This window comes from Eptatretus burgeri, chromosome 8 (genome assembly GCF_056783735.1).
Source record: "Eptatretus burgeri isolate ZD-2024b chromosome 8, Ebu_testis_v1, whole genome shotgun sequence".
Classification (NCBI taxonomy): Eukaryota; Metazoa; Chordata; class Myxini; order Myxiniformes; family Myxinidae; genus Eptatretus; species Eptatretus burgeri.
In genome coordinates, this window is record NC_140968.1 from 98520059 (window position 1) to 98547038 (window position 26980).

Below are 26980 nucleotides of genomic sequence, written 5' to 3' on the forward strand. Positions count from 1 at the left end.
TACAGTACAGTATTCCTGTCCCCACGTTTTCCAGTACAGTAAGGTGTTTTGAATTGTAAGCAGTAGGTATGTTTTTGTTAGAAGCACCTTTGGCAGCAATTACAGCTTCGAGTCTTCTTGGGTATGTCTGAATCAGCTTTGCACATCTGGATTTGTGGATTTTCTCCCATTCTTCCTTGCAGATTTTCTCCAAGCTCTGTGTAGTTGGATGGAGAGCGTCAGTGATCAGCAACCTTGAAGTCTTTCCACAGATTCTCAATGGGATTCAAGTCTGGGCTTTGGCTGGGCCACTCAAGGACTTTCAGGTTCTTGTTCTGAAACCATTCCAGTGTTGCTTTGGTTGTATGCTTGGGGTCATTGTCCTGTTGGAACCTAAATCTTCACCACAGTCTCGGGTCTTTTGCACTCTAAAGCAGGTTCTACTCAAGGATCTGCCTGTATTTGACAACACTCATTGTTCCTTCTGTCCTTACAAGTCTCCCAGTCACTGCCGCTGAAAAGTATCCCGATAACATGATGCTGCCGCCACCATATTTCACGGTCGGGATCGCAGTGGATGGGTGATTCGCTGTGCTCTGTTTCCGCCGGATGTACCACTTTGTATTCAGGCCAAAGATTTCAATTTTCATCTCATCAAACCACAGAATATTTTGCCTCATGCTCTCAGTCTTTCATGTGCCTTTTTTGTAAACTCCAGGTGTGCTGTCATCTGCCTTTTTGACAGGAGTGGCTTCTCGCTGGCCACTCTCCCACACAACATAGGTTTGTGAAGTGCTGCAGAGAGTGTTGTCCTTCCAGCAGGTTCTCCCATCTCAGCCAAGAAACTTTGTTGGTCTGTCAGAGTAGTCATTGGGTTCTTGGTCACCTCCCTGACCAAGGTCTTTGTTGCCCAGTTGCTCGGTTTGGTCAGGCGGCCAACTCTTGGAAGAGTCTGGGTAGTTCCATATTCTTTCCATTTCCTAATGATGGAGGTTTCTGTGCTCTTGGGAACTTTCAGCCCTCTAGAAATTGTTTTGTACCCTTCCCCAGATCTATGCCTCCTCACAATTATAACTCGGAGTTCTACGGACAGTTCGTTGGACTTCATGGTAGAGTTTTTGTTCTGACATGCACTGTCAACTGTGGGACCTTGTATATAAAGGTGTGTTTCTTTATAAATCACGTCCACTCAATTGAATTTACCACAGGTGGGCTCCGATCAAGTTGTCGAGACATCTCAAGGATGATGAAAGGGAATTGGATGCACCTGAGCTCAATTTGGAGTGTCATAACAAAGGGGGTTGAATACTTATTGACACAAGACATTTCAGCTTTTCATTTTTGATTGATTTGTAAAAAAAAAAATTCTAAGAACATGTTTTCACTTTGGCATTACGATGTATTTTGTGTAGATCGGTGACAAAAAATTTAATTTAATCCATTTTAAATGCAGGCTGTAACACAACAAAATGTGCCAAACGTTGAGGGGTGTGAATACTTTCTGAAGGCACTGTATATGTAAAGCAACCAAGAAAAGCTACACAATGCCCTTTTGTTGCTTCAAACTCTACCTGAGTTTGACAGATACAGACTTTCACAAGTAGCACATACAAGTGAATCCCAATTTTACACACACCTCGACCACTGGACCAGTTTCATCACTGGAAAGTCGCACAGCCAAGGCTCACAAGCATGCACCTGTGCACCATGTGCAATGTCAATAGCTCTCAACATGACTCACCAGTGATTAGTTATTCCTTCTAATTACAGGTGAGACACATGATTGGGTTTTGTTTTCATTTACGTGTTGACTGCTATTATATGCTCGAGCAGTAATTTGTAATTATTTCAGGGTGCTCGTTATAACTCACCTACTCTTCGACAAGGACATTATGAGATCTTTCACATCCACCAACTAACGCTGTCAGACGGGTCCTCCGGCTTGATGTCCTTTCGAGGGACAGTGATGAAACACACACACACACGCACACACATCGCCCTGTATGTAAAATACCAGGATGACAGTTTATAGCTCGGTCACGATTCTCGCACCCAGGGTAGATAACTCAGAAGCGAGTGTGATTCCTCTCGTGCCTTGGCTATCCTGGCAGCCCCAACAGTATTTAGTAACATTGATTTTGTGCTTCACTGCAGGTGTAAATCGACCACTGAAATGTAATTCTTCTGCGTCTACCTCTGCAATCTCTTTATCGCCTTCACTTTATTTATGATGCCGCTGCTTTCTTAAATACTCGCACTCCACAAAGGGATATCTGTCTGTTTCTGGTTTCTGTATTTGCTCCCACCACCCTCCTGTATTGATTCTCCCCCCCCCCTCTTTTTGAGGTTGATTTATTTATCATTCATTAATTTTTTTTTCAATTTTGATCTTGAGAGCTTTAGTAGATGAGCTAAGCTAGTCGGTACTCGAACCTGCCAACCCATTAACTTTACACGGTTGAACCTACGTTTTTGTACTTGCAAAACTCACATTGAAATTGGTTTTGTGGACCTGCCTTTTCATGCGTCTCAGCTCGGGATCCCCTTCCTCAGATACCTTCAAGACTGCCATGAAAACATTTTTTATTATTCTCATCCCTTTTTTATTTATTTACTTATTTAATATTATAGGGAATTCTCTTTGGGCATCTTGATGAATAGGGCTTTGGAAATGCATTTCCATTCATTCGTATAAATTGACGCTCAAAAGTGATATTTGGTGACGTCTGCTCTCTCCACCTGTGATTATACAACATTGAAATGTTTTTCTGTTTGTTAACGTAAGTTCGCTTAGTATGTACATTGTACACTCTGTTTAAGGGCCTAAAAATATAACAATTATGTTTTTGTAAGAATGATTGAAATGGTAAAGGAGATGCTCCACCTTTCAAACAACGGGGTTTCAGCCCAGTGATGCTTCTTAACCACCACAATAACTATCTGTTCATTCTTCCCTAGTCTGTGATTGGTTTGATGAAGGATGGGATGTTGGTCACTTTGCATTTTTTGCTGACGATGTGTACACTCAGACTTTTGTTGGCGGAACACACAATGATGCGGCTTGATGTTGCTTCGGGCTTTGGAATATCTTGATTATCTCTTTCGATGATTATTGTGATTACAATTGGAAATGACAATTTTGGGACATTTTATAAACTACATCCGTAATTGATTACAATAGTTGCGCTTGCTCACCCCACTTCAGGATGCAACAACACGAACCGGCCTGCATTCTTTGATAATCTCATTCATTATCCAATATGTACATTTTTATACCCTGCCCTGCAAGACGAGGAGGATTGAGGAGTCTTGCTTGAAATTGGATCGATGTTGGACTTGGTGTAAGTCTGGGAGGTCGGTGATTCAAATCCTGGCCGAGTCATCCCTAAGGTTTAAAAAAATGGTTTGTGCTGCTTCCTTGCTTGACGCTCAGCATTTAAAAGGATAAGAGCATGGACAATCCCCAGAGGTTGTCATCCATGTGGAGGAGGAAATTCCTCAGGAAGTGCCCCGCTGAGTGCTGCGGTGAGAAAGTCGGCGGCGCCCAGAATGCCCTTGGAAGTAATGGCACTTCCCCCAGCCTCAGTGGCTGTGTTTGTCTCATCTAACATTCCTGTGTTGTTTCATGTGTGAGATATCTGTGTGGCAGCTCTACAGTGAGTCTTAGAACCTGTAACAAAAAAAAAAAAACGAAGAACCGGACAGGATTGAAATCTGAGATAATAAAGTTTATTGTAATCCACATACTTCATAATATCTCGGCACTATTTGGACTGGATCATTCTGTAGATTCTGATAGCAGTACTTCCTTGACTTGCATCAAATGTATGTACAAGCTTCTCACGGGGGTCTCAACAAACTCGTCTTCACGGAAGTGATCTGTGAACTATCTTCATAACCCTTTATCTTTCCAAACCTACATTTCCATAACCTTGTGAAGCGATGCTGGCATTTCAATCTTGTCTCGACATATTTTGTCCTTTGTTTAACATACCGTAACAGTGAGTTATTGTTACACAGAAAGAAAAATAATTGTTAATCCACCAGAAATAACCTTCAAAAAGCTCAGTGGAGCTTAGCAACTGTTGTGTTATTCTGGAGCCGATTGAATATGATTTCCATTGCTTTTTTCCCTTCGTCTGCAGGTCATCCTAAACGACTTGGAAGTTCTTGCAGAAATTGCATCATCACCCGCCGGCCAATCGGATGAGGTGCAGTCACATGTCACAGGTAATTGAAGTACAAGCACAGATTACTACATGTTTTCAGGGGTTTTTTTGTTTTTGTTTTCAGGTTCAGGTTTTATGTTGTATAATTTGTTTTCAGGTTGTCCCTCCGTCCATTTTTGCGTCCATGATAGGTTTTCGTTTGATTAGGTTAGAGTGGAGCAAACGGTCTTGTGAATCATTGTTGAAATGCACTTATTGGCAGGTTGAGAAGACAGCAGGTAAAGTAATGAAAGAAAGAAAACACGTGATCAGGACGATATGAATGAATGGGAATTTTATCACAAAGTATTTTGCCTGAAAGTTTTTATTTTATTTTATTCCATTGCTTGAAAGTTGTTTTATGATTATTTAGCCTCCCCCTGTAGGATAAAGTTTACTACACCTGGGGTGTCCACAGTAAAGCAGTAATGTTTGCTGATTTCCAAGCAGATGACCTTGAGCAAATGAAGGTGAATAGAACAGAGAAAGGGTGAGCAAGAGCAGCAGAGCAGGTTTATAGGACATGTGGGCTGATGCCGTCTGGACCGATTGCAGAATCCGAGTCGAGGTTTGACAGCAAGCTCTCCACCTTGTCAGGAGGAAAGGACACAGAGTCCAGGAACAGCTGGGTATGACTGGGTGTAAGGTGGGTACAGAAAGTGATGGGTTTGGGACACAAGATTTTGAAGCAGAGTTGAGGCATTCTGCCTTTTCACAGGCAATGTCAGCTGTGCAGCCATTTCAGGCAAGGGAACATACACCAGAAACTGACTTCACCAGACACTTCCAGAGTTTGGAGGAGGGAGACAGGTTTGAAAGTTCAGACTTGAGATTGGAAAGATGTTGTTTTCTGGCTCTCCTGAGGGGTAGACACACACTTGTTCCGATCTTTGTGGAAGGAACTGAAAATGCCTTTAGTTGAATTTACCTTCCATGAGGCAAAGGCAAGTTGTGATTTGGGAAACTGCCTCAGAGGAACAGAGGAAACATTGTGGGAAGGGATGGGGTTGATCGAAGGAGTTGACCGAAGATTTGGTTGATCGAAGGCAAGATCGAATCTCGTGGAAGTGAGGTGACTGGGGGTTAAAAGGAAACAAACAAACAAACATTGGGGTGGTGGGGCCATATTTGGACACGAGCAATGGCAAGAAGGAACAAGAAATGAGGACCAGGAGAATGAGAGAACGAGAATGAACACCGTAAGCTTCATATCAAACCCTTGAGTTGGGTGAGGTCAGGTTAAGGGGGTAGAAAATATTGTGGTCAGGGTGGGGGCTGGCATGAGATGGTGGTGCACCACCTGCTTTTGAAGCCTTAAAGGAAAGAGTTTGAGAGCACAGGCTGAGGATTGTTTCATAAACAGGAGTGAAGAGTAACAAAGGAGTTGAGATGTGTGGAAAGCCTGGATTTTGGGAGTTCAACCTGCAGGCAGATGAAGAGGGGGAGCTCGAGGAACATGTTTATCCAAGAACTGTTGTGGAGGGTCAGAGAGCTGAGAGAGCGGAGAAAACAATATCATAACTAGCCAAAGGGAGAATGGTTGGGGGGAGGGGGAGGAGGGGGGTAAATATGAATTTATGTGTATATATATACAGTCGGACCCTGATATTCTATGCGTGGCTGATGTACATTGTTGGTTCGAGCTACTTTCTGTTTATGCACGGCTCGTGGAAGATGGTTTTAGAACTGTTTATTTGTGGCAAGTGGGAAAAAAATTTTGCGCCCACAAAAAAAAATACTTGAATATGCGAAGCACAGGGCCTTGATTGTAGAAACAGGTCACATTTTGCAAACCACAAATATGCGGAGTCCACGAATGGTGGCACCACGAATGTCGGGGTCCGAGCTGTGTATGTACGTTCTGCTCATTCACCTTTATAATTTCCTTGAGTTAATCTTCCATCTTCATGGAAGTCATCCAACATTCGCTCTGTTTTGTTTGCTTTGGTTTGAACAGCCACTTAAAATTAGTGAAATGAAACATTTTAAGTATTTCAAATTATTCTCACTCGTATTTCAACATCACCGTATTGCATGTTGTTAAGTTGTTTTATACTTTCTTTTTATGTCAATTATGTATTTTATAATACGGGAAACACCTGCTCTCTAATGGGATTCGGGGGAGGAGTCGTTCTTGTGCGCACCTTGTGGGGTGGTGTGTTAATAGTATTATTATTATTATTATTAGCTGACCCGGACTTTAGTCAGGTGAGCTTATGCGATCGAGCAGTGTTCGTCGGTGTCAGTCAGTCAGCCAGTCAGTCCGTAAACACTTTAGACATTATCACTTGAACCAAACACAATTTTGATGAAACTTCGCCACAACCTTCATATCTGATGGTTAACGAAGGTTTATTGACCACATCAAAATCTGCGCTCATTAAGGAGGTCTATGGGGGGGGGGTTGAGGGGTTTTGACTCCCCCCCCCCAAAAAAAATAGGTATTTGCTGTCTTCTCTGAACTGCACACAGAATTTTAATGAAACTTGACCACAACCTTCATCACCCTTGATGAACAAAAGTTTGTTCATGGCATTAAAAAAAATTCAGGGCCTGAGGGGGTCTGCAGCAGGTTTGAGTAGCTGTTGATCCTGATCCAGGTGAGCTTCAGGACAGGCGGTCCTATTTTTATTCTCACGGCCATAATTATTCCCTCGTTCTTGTGGGTTTAGCTGGGGGAAACTTGGCCCAAATATTTCACAAGCTGGCTGGCTAGGCCTGACGTTCGATTAAGGTTAGTGCAGGAATTTGAAATTTGTTCATGGTGCCGGCATTAGCTCGCCGAGTCTTCATGAAGGACACCGTGGGATCTTTAACATCCACAAACTAATGCTGGCAGACCAGACGCAAGTTTAATGTCCATCCGAGGTATGGCACGTACAACGATGAATCACCTTACCTGTGCAACACCAGGGTGACCGTTTATAGCTGACCCTAACCCTAACAGCTTGGATTCCAACCCAAGCTAGATAGCTTGGAGTGTGTGGTGTGTCTCTCTCGGCCATCCTCCCAGCCCCCATCTTAATATTATTATTATTTCACTATACCATTGTCATCGGATTAATTTGTGGTTAAAATTCTGATGACACGACGTGTTCATATTGGGAGATGATCATGTGGAAATTGTGGAAAGTTTCATCTTCCTGAATTGTTTGATTGAAGTGAGTGGAGAATGTGGAGGAGAAATTAAGACTGTTAACATTGGGGAGAACAACAATGTCAGGATTGACAAAGATGTGACAATACGAACCAAGAGGAGGCTGGCGAATGCTCTGCTATTTCCAGTTACAATGTGTAGATGCAAGTCAACGATTGTGAAAAGGAAAGAAAGGAAGAAGATTGAGGTTTTTTTTTATTTTTTAAAATATGGTGTTGGAGACAAATGTTAAAAATTCCATGGACTGTAAGAACAAACAAATCGGTGCTTGAAAAAAATTAGACCAATTATGTACATTAGAAACTGTCATACATTGGTTGTACGCATCATTCGTGCAGAAAACAAAAGATTGGAAAAGTCGACCATGCTGGGTATGGTTGAGGGAAGAAGAGAAAGAGGCACATATTGTTTGTACTGGATGGATGAGGTAAAGGCTACAACCAAGCTGTCTCCACCAGAACTTCAGGAAGCAGTGCAGGAGAGGGATGCTTGGAGAAATCTAATCATTCATGGCACCAGAAATCGGACACGACGTGACTTGGCGGAAGGAAGCATATGCTGTATAAACACACGCATACACATACACATACACACTCTACAATTTGTTGTCTGTCTGTGTTTATGATTGCGATGCATTGAGTTGTTGCCCAATCTCAACCAAACTTGACAGGAGGACAAAGGGTCACACAACAGAGGTTGTAGCGACCTAATTTGCAACGTTTCTAATTTGCAAGAGGTCCAACGTTTCTCCTGTTTTCCAACGTGGCTGCCACACCACGTGACCTATGATGTCATAATTATCCTGAAAACATTCCACATGAGTAGTCGCATCTCTGGTCAAAATTTTGTGTCCATTCGACAAGTGGTTCTGGAGAAAAGGGAAAACAAAATGCAGATGTACGCAGGTATGTGACCGATTGTTTAACCCTGCTTTTCACTTCGTGAGTGTGGACTAATGATAATAGCCTAATATTAATGATATTACAAATTAATAATATCCCCTCTACCCAAGGGGGTTTTCCTCCTTGAAGAAATGCCATGTTAATGTGCATTAATAGCTTATCGTGGCAGTTTGTGGGGCTTGCCCCACAAAGAAGGAGAGGAAGACGAAGAAGCTGAGTGATAAGGTAAATAATTAATTGATTTTAATTGCACCAGCGTTGTAGATTGCCAACACTCCTGATGGTATAATCGCTATTGCATTCATTCGCTAACACATCATTAATGTGGCTGTTAGGAAAGATCTTTTGAGAAAACCTCATTTATTTTGGGAAGGAAATTATGGATAAGTTGCTGCCACAAGTGGTGTTGTTGTTTTTTGTTGTTTTTGTTGTTTGTTTTTCGGGGTGTTTTTTCATGGAAATTACCTGTACATTGAAACTAGTTTCTGGCTGTCATTTTGCTTGAAAGCTTGGGGGATACAGCTCTTCATCGCTCAGGTTGGTAAGGCTTTTATGAAAGCTCATGTCCATAAATGAAGGTGCGTACATTATACGTTGATATTTTCACATTCACCTCCGAGCCATTTAACCGGGGTTCGAAACCCGACCCGGCGAAGTATGGATGTGTGCTCCGGCTCTTGGATGAACGTTGAACTGGGTGCTGCCATGAGTATGTGTACGTTAAAGATCCCTCGGTGTCCTTCATCTATACCAGGGGTCGGCAACCTTTCAGAAGTGGCGTGCTCGGAATTAACTTATTTACTCTTATTTACGGATCTGCTTGCCATTTTTAACATTAGTTCTGTCCTAATTATATTTTGAAAGCTTCATTAATAAATAAATTAAAAGGCAGATCTTACCGTTTGGTGTGATCCGAGCTTTGTTCTCCAATCTTGGGCTCTTAGTTTGACACTTTAAGCAGCACACAAACCGCTGAGTGTTCAGTCGTTACCTACCGGCTCTGGGAGGTACAGAGAACGGACTTCATACTGTATGTGAAAATATCTGCTCACAGAGGTGTGTAGATCAAAATGCTGAGAGCATACACAGGTATTTTGATCAAAATAGCCTGGGCAACACCGGATACCCCTGCAAGTCAAGAATAAACGAGCCATCGCCAGCACCATTAAAAAAAAATTACAAATTCCTGCTCTCACCTACAGGGGGCACCACATCACTGGCATTGTTACATCCCCAGTGCATGATGTGACCATATAGCCATGTACTGCACGCGAAAGAAGAAGATAAATATTTGGTAAACTTGGTGAGTTATTAGTTGGTATGCATGGTGCTGGATGTTGGTCTTGCATCCAGTGTGGAACAGAGATACTGTATATATTTATATATATATATATATATATATATATATATTTTTTTTTTTCTCTGCAGCAGGAAATGACTGCAGTGAATCAAACTCATCAATAAGAAATGGAGAGCAGTCACCTTTCGTTCTGGCCACCAATAGCTACTTCCAGCGCTTCTTGGTACGACTCCTACAGCGCTTTGGCTCCGATCCACGGTTGCTGCAGAAACGAGGAGCTTTCATCATCAAGCAAGTTGCTCATTGGAAGTGCTGATCAGCCCCTTCCCCTCTCACCCCCCCCCCCAATCATTTTTTTTTTGTTTGTTTCCCCTTTTGTTAAACTTTCTCATCTGAATGACATACACTTATCCTGTAATGTCAGTCTTTCTCTCCAATCCAGACACCTTTGCTTGTTACTGAGTGCTGAAGGGATATTCTGCACGTTTTCCACCATCTTGCAGTCAGAGTCTGATCTGCGCTTTGCGTGTTCTATGGTCTTGTCTCTCAACGCCATCCTACTCACGGCCGCTGAGCTATTTGAACTACGTTCACAGCTCAACCGCCTGCACACGCCGGTACTGCAACGTCTCGTGCCCTTGCACTATTTTACGAATCACCTTCCACTTGCACTCATAATGAAGAGCATAGTTTTCAAAGCTGGGAGCATCTCAAACGTCAACAAAAAATAATTGGCCATAATACCTGTATTGTGTGTTCTCTGTTTGTGTCGATTGTTCTTCATAATGAGTGCTAACTGCCGTGTATTGTTTCATGCTCATTCTATTTATTTTGATTCTGCATATCAGGTTCAGATCGTTATGGGCCTACCCCAAAACTATCCGAATTTCACCTTCATCATAATTTGTCCCCAAAACCAGAAAGGGAGCATGTCCCGTCCCCTCTCTGCTTCCCCAGCGTCACACACACACACACACACACACACACACACACACACACACACACACACACACACACACACACACACACACACACACACACACACACACACACACACACACACACACACACACACACACACACACACACACACACACACACACACACACACACACACACCGTTTGCTTTGTGAAGATTGTTTTGGGGACATCTTTATTATATTATTTATTATGATAAAGGTGAAATTCAACCATTTGGGCGGAAGTAAGAATGAGGAAGGAAGAAGGAATTGTTTCTTGAATCAAGCCCCTGTTTATACCCTGACAATTGCTACTTTTGCTCCAAAGCAGAATTATTATTCTCCCAAAAAAGGAAGTTTGAGTAATCATTCACATTTCAAGGATTCTAATGTTATGGCTTTTGCCGTGTGTCATAATGCATTACCGTGTAACATAAACAGCATTTCCTCCTTTATCAGTTTGCCTCTAGCGTATTTTTGTTGATCCTTTTATCTTCTGAGTTGGCAGGATGGCTTGGAGGTGCACACATTCCCCTCTGAGGTCTCCGTCTAGCCTTGGTTCGAATCCCAACCCTGCTATAAACTCACCCGAGTGTTTCACAGGCAGGGTTATTCATCGGTGTGTGTGTGTGTGTGTGTGTGCACGCCGCCGTCCTTCTGATGGACGTTCAACTGGGAATCCTGTCTACCAGTATTAGTTTGTGGGTGTTAAAGATCCCATGATGTCCTTTGCGAAGATTCAGCGAGCTATTGCCGGCACAATGAAGCAATTACAAATTCCTTTCCTGACTTCTTGTGTCGGAGTGGTGATTCATCCAGAATTGTATCCCGAGCCAAGACACTGCTTTGGCAGAACCGACGCTCTGCATAGAGCATGGTACATCATGATGATGTTTCTCTTCCCCCTGCTCCCCTGCTTCCCCTGCCTGGTTGAAGCCAGGTTGTGAATGTGACACGTGTGATGGGTAAAATCTTCTTTTCCCAAGTCGTTTTCTTTTGATGATTATACCAATGTATAAAAGCCAAGCAAGTTGATGCATTCAATTAGAATATTGTGAGTCTTGCACTTGAAATGAGGAGATTGTTCTTGACGTGACACAACTCTGCCTTGAGCAATATTTTAGTTGCCATTTCCCATAGTCACAATACCTCTATAGCTTGTGCTTTTGTTTCCGTAACATGAGAAACCAAGAAACCATAATGTTTCCATGTTTAAACGAGTTGACTCGTTTCGGCCTTGTGTGCTCGACTTCCATCTTCCAAATTTATTACCTCTGCCACCGAAGATGGACAGAGGTTGTGTTTTCACCCCTGTTTGTCTGCCCTGTCTGCCTGTCTGTGAGCAGGATGTCTCTTAAAAGTTGTGAATGGATTCAGATGAAACTTGGTGGACAGGTTGGGTGTGTGACAAGGACTAATTTATTCGATTTTGGTGAAGATCCGGATCCAGATACAAGAATATTCAAATTATTATTATTTTAAAATAAATTTTAATACCACCAATGTTCAGATACCTTTCTCCCCCCTCCCCATTATAAGCCTCGGCATCCCTAAATGTCCTTCCATAACATCCTTTGCGATTATTTTCTTCACCCACTTTGCCCCAAGGAAAGTCGAGCGCTGTTCTCGTGCCTCTATGGTTCCTGGTGCCACAGCCCTGTTGCTGCACTCTCCTTGTGCCTCCTTGCCCAGCAGTACCCGCTAGCCTGCCACCTCGTGCACTCCTTGTATCCTTTGTCGCCACCTCTGGTTAAATGATGCGAACAACAGGACGTGCATGCATGTGAACACAAGTTGGATGCGTGAGGGTGAATTGTTGCATCCGAGGTTAAAGGGTAAAATGCACCTTCTTCTCTTTACGAGGTTAGTATACTAACTAACACTCCCTCGCTGTATGAATTTGATGCGTTCCACAAAAGTAGTGTGCATCACAAAATGTGTATTGTGAAAAAGATTTTCCCATAGACATAGTGCTATAAATTGAAGATGCGTTGCTATGGGGGCTGATGTTGGGATACCTTGCACAAGCAAACCTAACCTAACGAAAGACAAAATACACAACTAGGTAAATCGATGCAGAACATCACTAAATATATAATTAAATTAATACCTTCCATAAATACATCAAGATAGAACAAAAATAGATGAGTACTGTACTGTACTGTACTCACTACTGTGCACTCACTACATGTCGAGACCTGGAGATGAGGACAGGGGGTCCTGGGGAAGGCAGCTGGGTTATTGCGGAGGTGAGGCAGGACTGGGTGGCGGTACCTCTTGCCACGAGTGCTTGATGGAGTAGATACAGGTCGTTTTCCACTTGTACTGTAGGGTTTCGGGAAAGTTGTCCGAAAAAGTGATTGACATTTGAAGCACATAACAGTATGAAGTGCAGATTAAAAATTAAAACAAAAAAAATCCCGTTTCATGGTACCAACCGATTTAATGGATGTTAATTTACAATACAATAGCACTGTATTATATTTATACCCTTCGCTTTGCAATATAGAATAATGACCTTCCGTCATCCTCGAGAGCACATACGCTTTGCCTTCTGTTTTCATGGTCACAGCACAACCGCTACCCCTTTAGACTTGTGGCTGTAAAAAACATGCGTCTCGGCGGAAATACATGGTGTATCGTGCAAAGTGTTCATCACTTCATTCATTGCATACCATCGAAAATGCATCAACCGGGAGTGCGTGTAGCTCGGAGTGTACTGTACTAATGAAGGGAGTGAAAAAGAGTTGTGCTTGGGAAGTTGAGCAGTCGGGCTACGTCACCCCCAAGCGGTTGTATATACAGCTTGACATTAATTTCCTGTTTCAGTGGGGACCTGGAGGTCACTCTGGAGTTCCTGACTGAAGTTGACAAGCTGGTTCAGCTGCTGGAATCGCCCATCTTTACCTGTGAGCACTTTGAGCGTTCGAGTGGATGCAGGATGGTTGTGGGGAAAGTGGTTTGAAGTGAAGAATAGAATGTGAGCAATTCCCATGTGTCGTGTTTGATAGACAAAACAGAGTTCTAATCTTGGTGAGCATTGTTTTTTCACGTGATTGGACCGGTGTTCATTTATTTGAGACTGTGCTCCAAAATAGATATTCAGGGGGGATAATAATCGCAAGTAGTTATTACATCCGCCACCTAAGATGGGTGGAGGCTATGTTTTCCCTCCTCCCCCCCCCCATCCCCCATTCTCCATCTCTCCTGCAGCATTCTTCTCTCAGGCTTGAATCCTCTACTTTTTCATTCAATCCTTCATCCCCATTTGATTGTATTCCTTCCCCCTTGTTCTTTAGCTTCCCCTGCTGACCACCATAACCAATTATTTGTTGATGTTTCTCATTTGCTTCTGTAGTGCATTCGGGCTTCAAATTAAACTTTTTAGACTTTCAATGAAGCCTCATCAACCGATTGCCTTTTTAGACTTGCGTTTGCAGCTTCTGCAAAGCAAACGACAACCAGACTTGTTGCAGACTCTCTACGGCCTTCTCATGCTGCTCCCGCAAAGTGCTGCCTTCCACCTGTTACAGCAGCGTCTTCGGTGCGTGCCCGACCCGCAACTGCTATCTCCCTGGTAAGCACTTTGGGGAAGGCACATGTTCATGATTGTGTACATAATTGATAAAAGAAAATAAAAACGATGCAACTCTCACTTTTCTTACCGATAACAGTGCTCATACCAGTATCGGGGTGTGTTTTGGTTTCTTTTGGACGTGTACAAGTTCTTTGTGTCAAATCGTTTAATGTCAGGGATGTTCCTGTGCTGCTCGAACGTCGTGACTTTGCCAAAACTCCTCTTCGCCCCCTCGTAACAGGAACGATGAACAGTCCTCGCCGAGCTCCACCACCGACGATACGGCGGGTTTGCTGCTGCGCTTTCACGAGGTGCAGGCTCAACACCGGCAAGCTCGGCGCCAACAGAACGCGATCCGGCAAAGCCCCGGACCCGAGCGTGAAGGGATGTGCTTGCCTCCGGCAGTGCGCAACTAGGCCGGGTCTTCGGTGATCCCAGATTCTTGTCCCTCATATCAAAGTCCTATTTCCCTTAAGGGGGAGGAGGAGGAAGAGGAAGAGGAGGAGGAGCAAGAAAAAGATCTTTGAGAAAAGTATCTTCAGGTTTATCCACTTTGTTTCATTTTCACTTCTATTGAAGTAGAATGTTTGCTGCTCATGAAAGATTTAAAGAAGGTTGAAACGAAGCAAATGTTTGCTATTTAATGAAGTGCTCTCTCTCTTTTGTAAACGTTTTGTTGTGTTGTCGCATATTGTTTTCGGTCTTCAGAGGACGCGAAGGATATTATTTCAGAATACTCAATCACACCACAATTTGTAGGGTTCTCTTAATGACGAGGCTTGGCGTGCAGCCATTTTTTTTTCATTTTTCTTTTTTAATCTTGTCAGGCATCCCAGTGCCATAACCACAGCTTGGCCTCTTTTGCATCTTCTGCCAGCTAGTGATGAGCTCGAGGTGGGATTCTTCATTTTTTCTCGTATGGTGAATCATCTGGTTCTCAGATTTTTGATTCGGCGTCGAGCCTGTAAATTGGTATTGTGGAACATCCTATCGAGTCGTCATCGGACCTTGCCAGTGTATTCCTGGACTGGTCTTTTCACACAACCCATTTCCATGTTTTAAGGCCCCGGATTTCCCGTTCTTTTTGCCACCCCACGTAACACTCATGCATCGACAACGCCGATGAAAGACTTGTGCAGCTGCTCATCCATGGTATTCCGTGGATTGCAAAGTTCAACACTGGTGGGATATCTCGCATTGGTGTTTGCCTGGCATCTCGGGTCATTTTTCCAATGTTAATTCTGTGTCGTGGGGGGTTGACGCCACGTGTGTTCGACAACACGATATATCCTGGAGTTCTCTTCCCACTCGGTGTTTTTTTGTTGTGTGTTTGCAAGATTTGTGAGCAGAGTTGATCTTGTTGTTAACTTCCACTCCTTGAAGACATTCCCCATGGTTTATTTGTGGTGCTCGAAATGATTCTGATGGAAGTACCCACTTTTGATAATCGATGAGCTTTGAAAGAATCTTCTTTCTTCTTTCGTCTTTCTGTCTGTTTTCTCCAATGCGACTTCCTGGACCATTCGTCCCAAATCTTGATGAAAGGCAATGAAGGGAAGCAGAAACAAGCATGGGAAATTATTGCAACTGGAATGGGATGGACCGATTTTTATATTCGAGCTGGAATATTTAAATGCCTGCTTCGGTCGTTAAACATCGGACAAATTGCAAAAGGCCTTTAAGGCCTTTTTGTGTCTAATACTAAGGAAAGAGGTTGTACATTTCCCACGAGGCATTGGACATCATGAATGAAAACTCCAGAAGATCTCGGGTTCACGAGGATTTAGAAAAGACTTCACGTGGGTTCACGTGTTGGTTGTAGCACAACATCATGAATGGATGCAAGATTTTCTCGATTGCTCCTCCGTAGAGAGTGGAACCAATTATCTGTGCTGCAAGTTGTGCTCTTTTTTTATTTATTTTTCCCCTCCCTCCTTTGAACAGGTTCCCCCCCCCCTTTGCAAATTGGGAGGTTCAGACACCCTCTATCTCACACCACTCATCCAGGTCCACGGATGCAAGTTGCACTTATTATATGATTTTTTTTAAACATTACAAGCCAAAGTGACTATCCCCCCGCCCCTCACCCACACTTCCTCCACCAAATGACGAGATGACCCCTTTGTGCTGGTGAGCTTGCTTTCTTTGTCGTAAGCACTGGGAAACTCACAGATTTAGAACTTGTTTTACATCTTCTATTGTTTGATCTTCGATTACACCACCCTTCTCCTTCATACAATTTGTTATCCAAGCTCTTCTTGTATCTATTACAGGATGTGCTCTTATCATGGAGTCTGTACATAATACTTAAGGTATCTGATGGACTTCATGTACGCTCTTCTTCTTTTCGTGTCTTGTAAATTTTCAAAAGCAAGTTGATGAAGGGTGCTGTGGGACTTTTGAGGAGGGGGTTTTGATGTTTTATTGGGTGTGGGTGTTTTGTGAAACGTGTAACAGTGTAACAGGGCATTGGACCATTGAGTACCTGTTCACTTTTGAGCTAAATTACAAGCTGGTTGATTTACTTTTACTTGTTTTGTTTTGTTGTTGGATAACTTTTGAATGATGGGTTGGAATTGTTTAAGAGCACTTTCAGGTGTAAAGATTTTGTGATGAATACTCTGGGATTCACCTTTTGCTTATTGTGGTGGTTATTGTGAAGAAATCCTGTTTCGTTTACTGGTGAGTGAGCATGTTTTCTTCATATTTCCACAGCCAATAGAAAACTTTTTAGTGTGTGTGTGTGTGTGTGTGTGTGTGTGCTTCAAGAAAAGCTTGTAGACAACATACCGATCGTGGATCACGACCACCCCAGTGCCATCTGCCACATTGTTAATATGAGTGGGAGAGAAGGTCTTGCTGGAAGGATAGCCTAGACTTGAGACGCCTAGATGAATGCACACTCACTTTTGAGCTGTCGAGCCTGGGTTTCAATCCCAACCTCGCTGTGAACTGTCATCCTGGTGTTTCACAGGTAAGGTGAGGTATCTATGTGTATGCCGTCCCTCTGCTGGCATTCGTTTTTGGACGTCAACTCTCAAGGTGCCTTTCTAAAAGAATAAACGAGCTACCCATAACCGTGCACAAATTAGTGGGTTATTTTTTTATTATTATTTATCCTCAAACCTTCAAAATCTTTATTTTATTTCAATTGAATTATATGCTTGAACACTGTACAATACAAATCACCTTATTGGCACTTCCAAAAACCTTTCATTTCGCAGCACTTCAACAAAATGTTACTACATTTTACATCATTTTGACTCATCAAATTTGCCACTCACAGACGCCACCCATGTCCTTTTTGTTTTCTCAAAACTGTGGGTAGTGTTCTTTCTCAACTTTGTTGTTTTTATTTTTAAAGAACTACAAATCGATATTGATTATTATTATTATTATTATTATTTAATATGCAGCCTGGGGCTGTGGGTTGCATCATTGCTGGGAGCGCAGCTGTGTCGCTGATGCACGATGCCCCCTGTTTCCAGTAGGTTGGGACTCATTTTGCCAACCTCGGAAGGATGACAGGCTGAGTCAACCACCTCATGTTATTTACACGATAGGGGCTCAAACTCAGGACCCTAAGATCTTAAGCCAGCCCCTGAACCATTAAGCCAGCCCCCTTAACCATTAAGCCAGCCACCTTAACCATTAAGCCGACAGCAAGCTTTTATCGATATCTGTAATAATGTGTGTGTCCACCATAACTCCAAAACCATGAAACCGAGCAGCCTGAAACTTTGCATACATACTAAGGGAATTCCAAGGGCATGCATGAGTGAAAATTGAGTGTTTGGGTTCATTAAAACACCCCTATTGAAGATAATTAACGGCCTTATTTAATTATTTCCTTTATCAGGCACATCCTTGGCCACCTCGCCTCCCTCTGAGGTCTTAAGCCGCATCCTTGGTTACCTCACTGAGGTCTTGATTCGCTATTTTGTTCGGCCTGCTCAACAATGCCTTGAGTTTGAACAGGCAGCAATGATTTCCGAACAATAGGTTTGTTTTTTTTGTTTTTTTTTCACTTTCCTCACTCGTATCATCGAATGCCTGATCATACCTACAAATTGCTGGATAGATTACAATGCTTATAAACATGCGAGATGCCAGCGTTTGTGGCTTTACTTCATTTCCGCACATGCCATAACCTCGAATCTCTTAAACTAAGCTGAACTACAACATTTAAGCTCCAGAATTGAACTTAGCAGCAGTTCTGACTGCTAAAAAAGAAAAAAGTGTTCATTTGTCTAATTTGGACATAGTTTGATATTTTGGGCATCTCTGGGAGGTGTTTAATATGATGGATCAGTGATCGCGAATTGCTTGCCAAGCCAGCCATTCCTTATCAACCATTTAAGTGGAGTGTTTCCTTGAGTGAGTGCTTAAGCCACTTGGTGCAAATATTGATTGATTTGAACAAAGTTCAGGGCCACTCTTCTGTGTTTGGCCCCACGTTGTTCTGCGGTGCGTCAGGCGTTGGCTGGCTCACTGAAAATGTGCAATTTTATTTGACACAAAGTTTCCTCTTTTTGTATGATCTTTCATAATATGACCCAACACTTTGGAAAAGATAAATACATATAAAACAATCAAATGTTTTTGTTTTTAAAAGTTTCTTCAACATCTCATGGAGTGATTGATGAAGCCACTTGGTGCGTGCTCTTCAAGCCTCCGTGGCAATACCATGGTTCGATACCGGAGTTGGGAAGGCAAAATAAATTGGATATTAATGAGTGTTATATAAAGCAATGAATCGTCACGTCACGGCAGGATAGCCGAGAGGTATGCACGCTCGCTCAAAGCTGTCTGGCCTCGGTTCGACTACCAACCCAGCTATAAACTGTCATCCTGGTGTTTCACAAGCTATGTGATTTATCAATGTGTGTTCCGTGTCTTGGATGAATGTTAAACTGGGCATCACATCTGTTGGATTCCACCCCTCTCTCCATTCTGCCTCTCCTCCCCCCCTCCCTAATTCTCCATGTTGCTGTTTGGGTGCATTTTATTGCCCTTCCCTTTCCCTCCCCTCATGCTGCCTTCCATTCCCATCATGCTGCCTTCCACCATTTGAAACTATTTGGGCAGAAGAAACATATCTGCAAATAACATCTCGTAAGCATGTAAGCATCCTTCTCAACAGCATACTCTTAGCTGACAGTACAGTGAATATTAATGATTGATGCAGATCCAGTGGATCTTGCATAATCTCTAGTGTAGGAATGATATCACATTCTGTGGTGGTGGGTTTCCGCAGCTACCAACTCATGAGATGCTATTGCCAATATTTTGTTGTCTTTATTCCGTGTGGTCATGTACTGAATCTTCTCATCTGAATGAAGTTCCTGGGCTTAGGCAAGTGGTTCTCTTGAATCTGAACCTTTTCACGTATTTACTCCTTTTCTCACAGAATATGAACACACCCTCATACATGCAACAACTTCTCGATGATCTCCTTTGCTGCTGGTCTGTCGGATCTTCAGAGGAACTCGCACTGGTTACACGGTCCAGTCCTTTCTTGTGTGAAAATGTGCCCCGAAATTTCCGATGATGAAAATTTTTGGGGATGCCTCGGATGACGACTGTTGGAGGATGGCTTCAAAAGCAGCATGGTCTGTGATGACTCATCCCTTGGACTAACTAGTTCTGCTCTGGGTGTTTCGCAAGAACATATTAAGCAGGTCTGCTTTATCTTGAGGGAGTCCCGGGGGAACTTCTTCATCTTCCGACCCCATGAATGACATCTCTTAAAGCAGAGGATTGAGATATCCACATCTTGTAAAGCTCAAATTAAAATTATTAAACTGAACAATCGCTCACCTTTATAAATCTTGGGTTGTTGTTATGAGGCCAATTAAAATGTGTAACCTCGAGTTTATTCACCACTCTTCTGCCACCATCTTGGATAGTAACATCTGATCCATTGTTACAAATCTGGCAGCCATTTGCATACAAACAGACAGCAGCCCCTGCAGTTCAGTTATTTCAATAAGTATGTGTTTATAGTCAGGGTCCCGTCCTTCTGTCTAATGGATTAATTACATGTGTGCGCTACGAGTTACTTTTATCGTCAGGTTTTTTTACATCTTCAATCATCCTTCGTTTTCGCACCATCGCCCACGTGCAGCGTGTCACATACAGGGGTGAGGTTCCCTCCGCCCACCGTGAGCTCGTCCAATCGACGGCGGCCGGCCCGACAGCCGACCCGAGATCGCCCCTCCCCGCGACAAGGGTAGATGGAGAATAGGGTGCTCCACTGGTTGTTCCATCTGGGTTCCCAGACACGCACGGGGGGCGGGGGGGGAGGGTGGTTGTTGCCCCTCCCACCGGACCACCCCTTGTCCAATCAGGGAAGCTTATCACCTCAGGGCTGGCTCCGCCTTACCCAGGTGGAGTGTTCGGCCCGACCAATGAGGGGTGGCAACTAGTCGCCCGACAACCCCTTGTCCAATCCGGAGGCGAGTCCCTCAGAACGGTACCCTCGACCTGTGGGGGAGGGGAAGGATAAGAGTAGGTGGCGAGAAGAGAGAAGAAGCCTCGTCTTGCCTGCTGGGGTTCTCGTCTACCCGCTGGTGCTCGTCTCGTCTGGTCCGTTCCCGTGCTGGCTGGCGTCCGTTGTGTCGTTCCTGGTCCCTGGTGCTTGGTGCTGCGTTGTGGCGGCGGGTTGGAGTCCCAAAACCGGACAAGCTCGACCAGACCGCACGAGGCGGACAGGTGCAAGAATCGGCCCCTACCCTCAGCTCGCCTTTCCCTCCCGAGCTGAAGGGCCAAATAAAGGCCACGGCCACCATTTGTGTGTGTGTGTGTGTGTGTGTGTGTGTGTGTGTGTGTGTGTGTGTGTGTGTGTGTGTGTGTGTGTGTGTGTGTGTGTGTGTGTGTGTGTGTGTGTGTGTGTGTCGCCAGTCTGTTAAGTAGAACTGTTAAGTGCTTTTCGCTCGCTGTACATTGCCTGCATTTCTTTTATTCGGATAACTCTGTTCTCTTTGTGTGCTCCCCTCCCTGATTAATTATTGTTTATAAATAAACCCCCGTGTTAAATGTTCCAGCTCGTTTTCTGTGCTTTCTCCCATTGACGCAGCACGGTGCGTATTGAGAATTGGTGAGGCCGTCTGTGCCGTAAATCGTTCATTTGGTCCGGCGCGGCTTTGGTAACTTCCGCTCGGTTATGCCGGATCCGAGTTGGTAACAGCGACTCGGTTCGGACAAAGTCGGCCGGGAGTGTGGTTTCCCTGGTCGCAAGACTGCGTGGTTATTTACTCAAGTCCCGCATAAGCGTGCATGCATGCTTATTTTTTTTCGAGGTGAAAATCCCCCCTACACAGCATCTATTCGGGTCTACACACTTATTAAAAAGTCGTTCTTGCCACCCTCAGGTCATATTTACACCGGCGAGCGTGTAGGGTGACAATGTTGTCCCGTCGAGAGATGTGTCCATCTTTACTCTCGAAATTCCTTCATCTGCCAACGATCTCCGCCATGGGTCTGGGTACTGTACCGCGTCAATGCGGGTCCTGCCGGTTGATTCGTTCGGCTGCCTGAGTGTGGCGCCACTGACTCTCCCATACCGGAGAAGTACTGTACTTACGTCGCAGTTTTCCTGTATTTCAATCGTTTCGTGTCTGAGACAAGATGGAAGAATAGTCTGTCCTGACGGATATTGAAATGGAAGGAGGTGAAGAACAGTGGGCACCCAAGGGTTCGTATCGGTTAGACAACATGCTAGAAACCATATCGCACCTGCCAAACCGGTTCAACATGTTCACCGACAAGAACTTCGCCATATACGTACTCGATGATTATTCTGTCCATGTCACAGACAAAGTCAAAAAGGCATTGCTGGCTCGAAGTTACATATTGGTGGTCATCGGCAAAGGAATCACTGGTGATGTTCAGATCAATGATACCCATCTCCATCATCAGCGAAAGTCCTTGTACAGGCATAAGGAATCAGCTCTGATGTTAAGACAGCTGAGAGAAAACCCCAGCAAGATTCCGCAACCCAGCAGGGATGAAATGCTGGAGATGCTACACGCCAGTTGGAAGGAGCTAACGGTGGATCCAGTACATGCTATGAAAGTCTATTTCCTGATTAATACATTCGATGGGTCAGATGATTACATTGTCTCTGACAAACTGTTCAGCATTGTTGGAGAAGAGATGTTGAAGTTTCGGAAGGATTTGCTGACTTCTACTCCCCCATCGGACATCAAAGATTTGACATCGACCATCACCCCACCGAAGGGAGTCACCAGGAAGAGGAAGGGGGAAAGTGAGGTACCACAAGATGAGGGTGTGGAACTGATGGATTGTGAGGGAGAGGAGTTTCCTCAAGAAGAATTGATGAAGAGGTGGAGTCCCCAGATTCAGATGAGAATGAAAGTCAGACAGACATTGTATCAATTCAAGAAGACCTCCCGTCTACCTCCACTCTCTCACACGAAGCTACATATGATGAAGCAAAAGCAGACTGTGCATTCCTTGATGACATCCAAGCTGTGATCGACAAACATTCGTCTTCCACATCCGAACTCTTCACTCCACAGTTCAGAAGATTCAAAGCAATCAACGCAAACGCCCGAAGGGGTGTGAAGAAGCGCATACAGATTGCCAAAGAAAAAGTGTAGAGTACAGTACGCATCTTCACATTGTAATGTATGTATTTGAACAATAAAATCCATATTCTATATTTGTCACATTTCTGGTTTTTCCACCCTGCCCTCTTATTCGGACCTGCATGCTTATTAGACTTTTTTGGATTTTCCACCCTACACGCTTATTCCGCCCTCTACTCTTATTAAAATTTGGAAAATGTTCCACCCTACACGCTTATTCAGACCCCCACGCTTATTCGGGACTTGAGAGTAGGTATATTGGAGATCGAGACAATTAACCCTCCGCCACGCGGTCGAAATATTGGCATCCACGGTCCGCGAAGGGACCCATAACCTTTGGAGTTATCCAAGGGTTACGACCTTCCATTCCGGTGTTCGGTGGGAGACGTCCTCACTGCTCCATATAGCGGTCGTCCTGGCCACTGAACCCCGGCTCACAACACTATATGGGACAAAATAGTTAAATGTTCAGTTTTAAATCGTTTAGAAATTTATTGTAACATTTGCGTCGATCACAAATAGCATTTATGTGGATTGTAGTTGTTTCCGCCCACAATTTTGGATTGATGCATGCATTCTATCACTAAGTTGCCCATCTGACTCTGCCAACATGGGTTTTTTGTAATGAAGGGATGCAACGCACTAATAAAAATCACTGTGACATCTTTCCTCTCTATGGTACGAAAAGTGCTCTAGTTCAGGGACTAATGGCAGTATAAAGAGATCTTATACCCAGTCAAGTCGGAGAGTGTTCCACAGGCAGTGCAACGCTTCTTCTTCTTCAACTTCTTTTCTCTTTCTCCCCCTTGTTCTTACTCTCTCTTTCACGAACCGGCTGGCCAGGCCTGACATTCGATTAAGTAGTTAGGGTGGGCTTTTGTAACTTGTTCAGGTTGCTGCCGATAGCTCCCCAACCCTTTGCAAAGCCATTAAGGACACTGTGGGATCTTGACCTTTAAACTTCCACTTACGAATGCTGGTAGACAAGACGCTCAGTTTAACATCCATCCGCGAGAGACACGTTGATGCATCACCTACCTGTGAAACACTAGGATGACAGTTTATAGCTGGGTAGGGATTCGAACCCACGCTCGACAGTTTAGATGTGAGTATGTATGTATATATCTCTTGGCCAGTCAGTGCAATCGACATGATTTTCCTTATTTCACACATTCTCCCTTTATTTGATTTGAGAGAACAACCTCCACGAGATTGAAATGTCTCATCCAAATATCGAGATTGGTATACAATATTAACCCTCGTTTGAAGCGACATTTTTGGTTTGACTCCTCCAAAGTAAGAGGGGAAAAACGAGTAAATCATGCCAGTGTGTCCGTCTTTCCATCTTCCACCGTGACAGCACCTTACCATACGTGCACCTGTAAGCGATTGGTTTGATCCTGCCAAACCCTCGACTTCAACCCAATCAAAGCACTCACTGATCTCTTGATGCCATGTGTGCATCAGTCAAAGGACCCCAACCCATCACTAAATTTAGACTTGTTCGGAAGGATGAATGGTGCGCCCAATAATTGGTAGATGTGTTGGTGAACATGACAACCGATCAGAATTGGAACCCAACCTGGGGGTAACCTTGCATCATCTTTTGGTGTCCCAATACTTTTAACGATTGTGTTAATTATTTGTCTGAAAATGTTGATTGTTGTTTTTTCACCAAATTACACTGTTCTCTTCTGTCACGACCCCCTTAATGAGGGCCACCCAACCTAACTCTATTCACCAACCTCATGTTGCTTTCTCGAAGCCACTCCTTCCATACTTCTCATGTTCTCTCTCTGTCTTCCCCCACCTCCCAAACCAAGCATGTGTAAGAACCAGAAGGTCCATTGCCCTATTTATACCCCAAGATTAAAAACTATGCAGAACATTGTTTCGGTGCCCCTCATTCACTCCATTCCTTGTCGGACAAGACAAATAGTGCAAGTGATTGAGGTTTCTTTAACAAGCTCATGATGTCTACCGTTTCCTGAATTCTTTTTATTTATTTTAAAAATACCGTTTCCAATCAATCATTTTAAATTACCATGGCAACAAATGAGCTTTCAATTGTTCCTGCACACTTTTTGAAGTAATCATACGAAAGACCCCATCCTGCGTTCGAGTCATCATAAGGAACTAGAATAAGTTAGAGAGCAAAGATGGGGTCATCGGGACGAATACGAAACTTATAACTTGTAATCCATTTGTTTGGAGTGAGGAATGTAAATCCTTGGGTTCCTTCCTGTTCTAACATTCCTTGCAGCATTATTTTTGGCATCGACCTAAAGTGCCAACGAAAAGGGGTCAAACGCCACCGATGAGGGGTCTCTGCAACACAACTCTTGGAAACATCCTCTCCAGGCATCCTCGCCGGTCAGAATCACCATCAACGATCACCAGTTTGGCCTGCACACCCTGTGGGAATAAAACGCACTGCTGAAGACCTTTGTTTTTCTCAAACATCTCGCCATCGGGATAGAAAATGGTTAACAAGGAGCACTGTGTCCAGTCTATTTGTTTCCAGCCCAGGTTGTCTGTCTATTTTTGTCCGGTACCTAAAATATCGAGGGCCCCTGTTCATACCGTTGGGCCACATTATTATAGACACACTACTACCTTCAAGGAAGATCTTCACAACCTCCTGATATGTGTTACACAAAACATTTTGGTAAACCGCACCATGTTGGGCGTGCCATTTATATAACACCATCAAACAACCTGTATCTCACCTTGTTTCCTTTATTTGGTTGGGTTGTCCTTGCTCTGGTAATGCAGGCATGATGGAAACTTGTCAAGCTGTAACAATGCTCTGGGAGGTACCACACCACCCCCCTTACCCATATCTGTGATGATAGGTAAACATGCAGCCCCCCCCAATAGTCTCTGGTGGTAGGCAAGTTCACCTACCCCCCCCCCCCCGATATCTTAGATGGTCGGCAAGCAAACCGTCTCCACAATGATAATGTCTGAGGTGAGAAAAGTACCCCCCTCACCCAATAGTCTCAGATGGTAGGCAAGTACCCCCCTTGCCCCATATCTCAGATGGATAGGCAAGTACCCCCTCCCCCCATATCTCAGATGGATAGGCAAGTACCCCCTCCCCCCATATCTCAGATGGATAGGCAAGTACCCCTCCTCCCCCATATCTCAGATGGATAGTCAAGTACCCCCCACCCCCCATATCTCAGATGGATAGGCAAGTACCTCCCCCTCCCCCCATATCTCAGATGGGTAGGCAAGTACCTCCCCTCCCCCCCATATCTCAGATGGATAGGCAAGTATCCCCCTCCCCCCATATCTTGGATAGACAAGTACCCCTCCTCCCCCTCCCCATATCTCAGATGGGTAGGCAAGTACCTCCCCTCCCCCTCGTATCTCAGATGGATAGGCAAGTACCTCCCCTCCCCCATATCTCAGATGGGTAGGCAAGTATCTCCCTCCCCCCCATATCTTAGATGGGTAGGCAAGTACCTTCCCCCTCCCCATATCTCAGATGGGTAGGCAAGTACCTCCCCCTCCCCCCCATATCTCAGATGGGTAGGCAAGCCAAGCAGCCCCCATGTGTTACGCAAGCATCACCCTGTTTTCCATTTTTCCGAAAGCAAATGAGCTCATGGAGCTTGTATTAATTTATATAATAATAAATAATCTCGATTGCCCTTGAGAATAGTTATCACGAGGCCTGAACGAGGGAGAGGGAGAGAGGGGACGGTGTTGTGTGCAGGGAGTTTGAAGGCCACGCTGAGCCTGCACATGCTTTGTTTACAGAACATGACGTCACCGTCAACGAGCCGATTGAACGTCATGACGCACTTAAAACACCGACGTCATGACGCTGTTACGTGACGCATTAATCACGGTGTGGAGCAGCTGAACGAAAGGGCAGGATTTTCGCTTCAATCGCGGGTGTGAATTGACGGCGGGAGGGCTGAGGAGACGTTATTTGGAGGTGTGGAGGGACGCGCACGTACATCGACAAGACGGACGGACAGCGCTCCGCTTTCTTGTTTCGGGAGTGAAGAATCTGTTACCTCACAGGAATCGGAGAAGCGGCCAAAGGAGCGAAAGGAGAGGTGAGAGTCTCTTGGAGATTGGTTTATGTGGAGGATGAGCCTGATGGGGAATGTGTACCTGTGAGGGGTGATTCTCATCAGGACTATCCAACAGGGCGAGCGGGATGGACGTGCCCGCAGACCGTGAGTGCTGTGCACTTGGGGGACTCTTCCAGGCGATCATTACCGACATGAAGGCAAGTTCGTGTGAATTGGCACAAATATAACAAAGAT

At 44.3% G+C, this 26980-nt stretch overlaps 2 protein-coding genes across 8 annotated transcripts in view; both read left to right on the forward strand.

The window, feature by feature from the left end:
* VAC14 (VAC14 component of PIKFYVE complex) overlaps positions 1–16761 on the forward strand; it is a 58562-nt gene extending 41801 nt beyond the window's left edge. For 4 of the 6 annotated variants that reach the window (XM_085893184.1, XM_085893189.1, XM_085893190.1 and 1 more), the window contains exons 13-19: positions 4125–4209; positions 9675–9837; positions 9989–10163; positions 12114–12232; positions 13335–13414; positions 13932–14082; positions 14324–16761. In XM_085893184.1, the coding sequence (XP_085749310.1) occupies positions 4125–4209; positions 9675–9837; positions 9989–10163; positions 12114–12232; positions 13335–13414; positions 13932–14082; positions 14324–14498 (948 nt within the window). In that variant the 3' untranslated portion in view covers positions 14499–16761. Of the gene's footprint in view, positions 1–4124; positions 4210–9674; positions 9838–9988; positions 10164–12113; positions 12233–13334; positions 13486–13931; positions 14083–14323 lie in introns of those variants that run through there. The other 2 variants (XM_085893185.1, XM_085893187.1) reach the window with 2 other exon arrangements.
* A 9755-nt stretch (positions 16762–26516) lies between these two features.
* Positions 26517–26980, forward strand: part of LOC147022360 (protein MTSS 2-like) — a 57861-nt gene continuing 57397 nt past the window's right edge. The window contains exons 1-2 of one of the 2 annotated variants that reach the window (XM_085893192.1): positions 26517–26767; positions 26862–26943. In XM_085893192.1, the coding sequence (XP_085749318.1) occupies positions 26872–26943 (72 nt within the window). In that variant the 5' untranslated portion in view covers positions 26517–26767; positions 26862–26871. The remainder of the gene's footprint in view (positions 26768–26861; positions 26944–26980) is intronic. The other variant, XM_085893191.1, reaches the window with a different exon arrangement.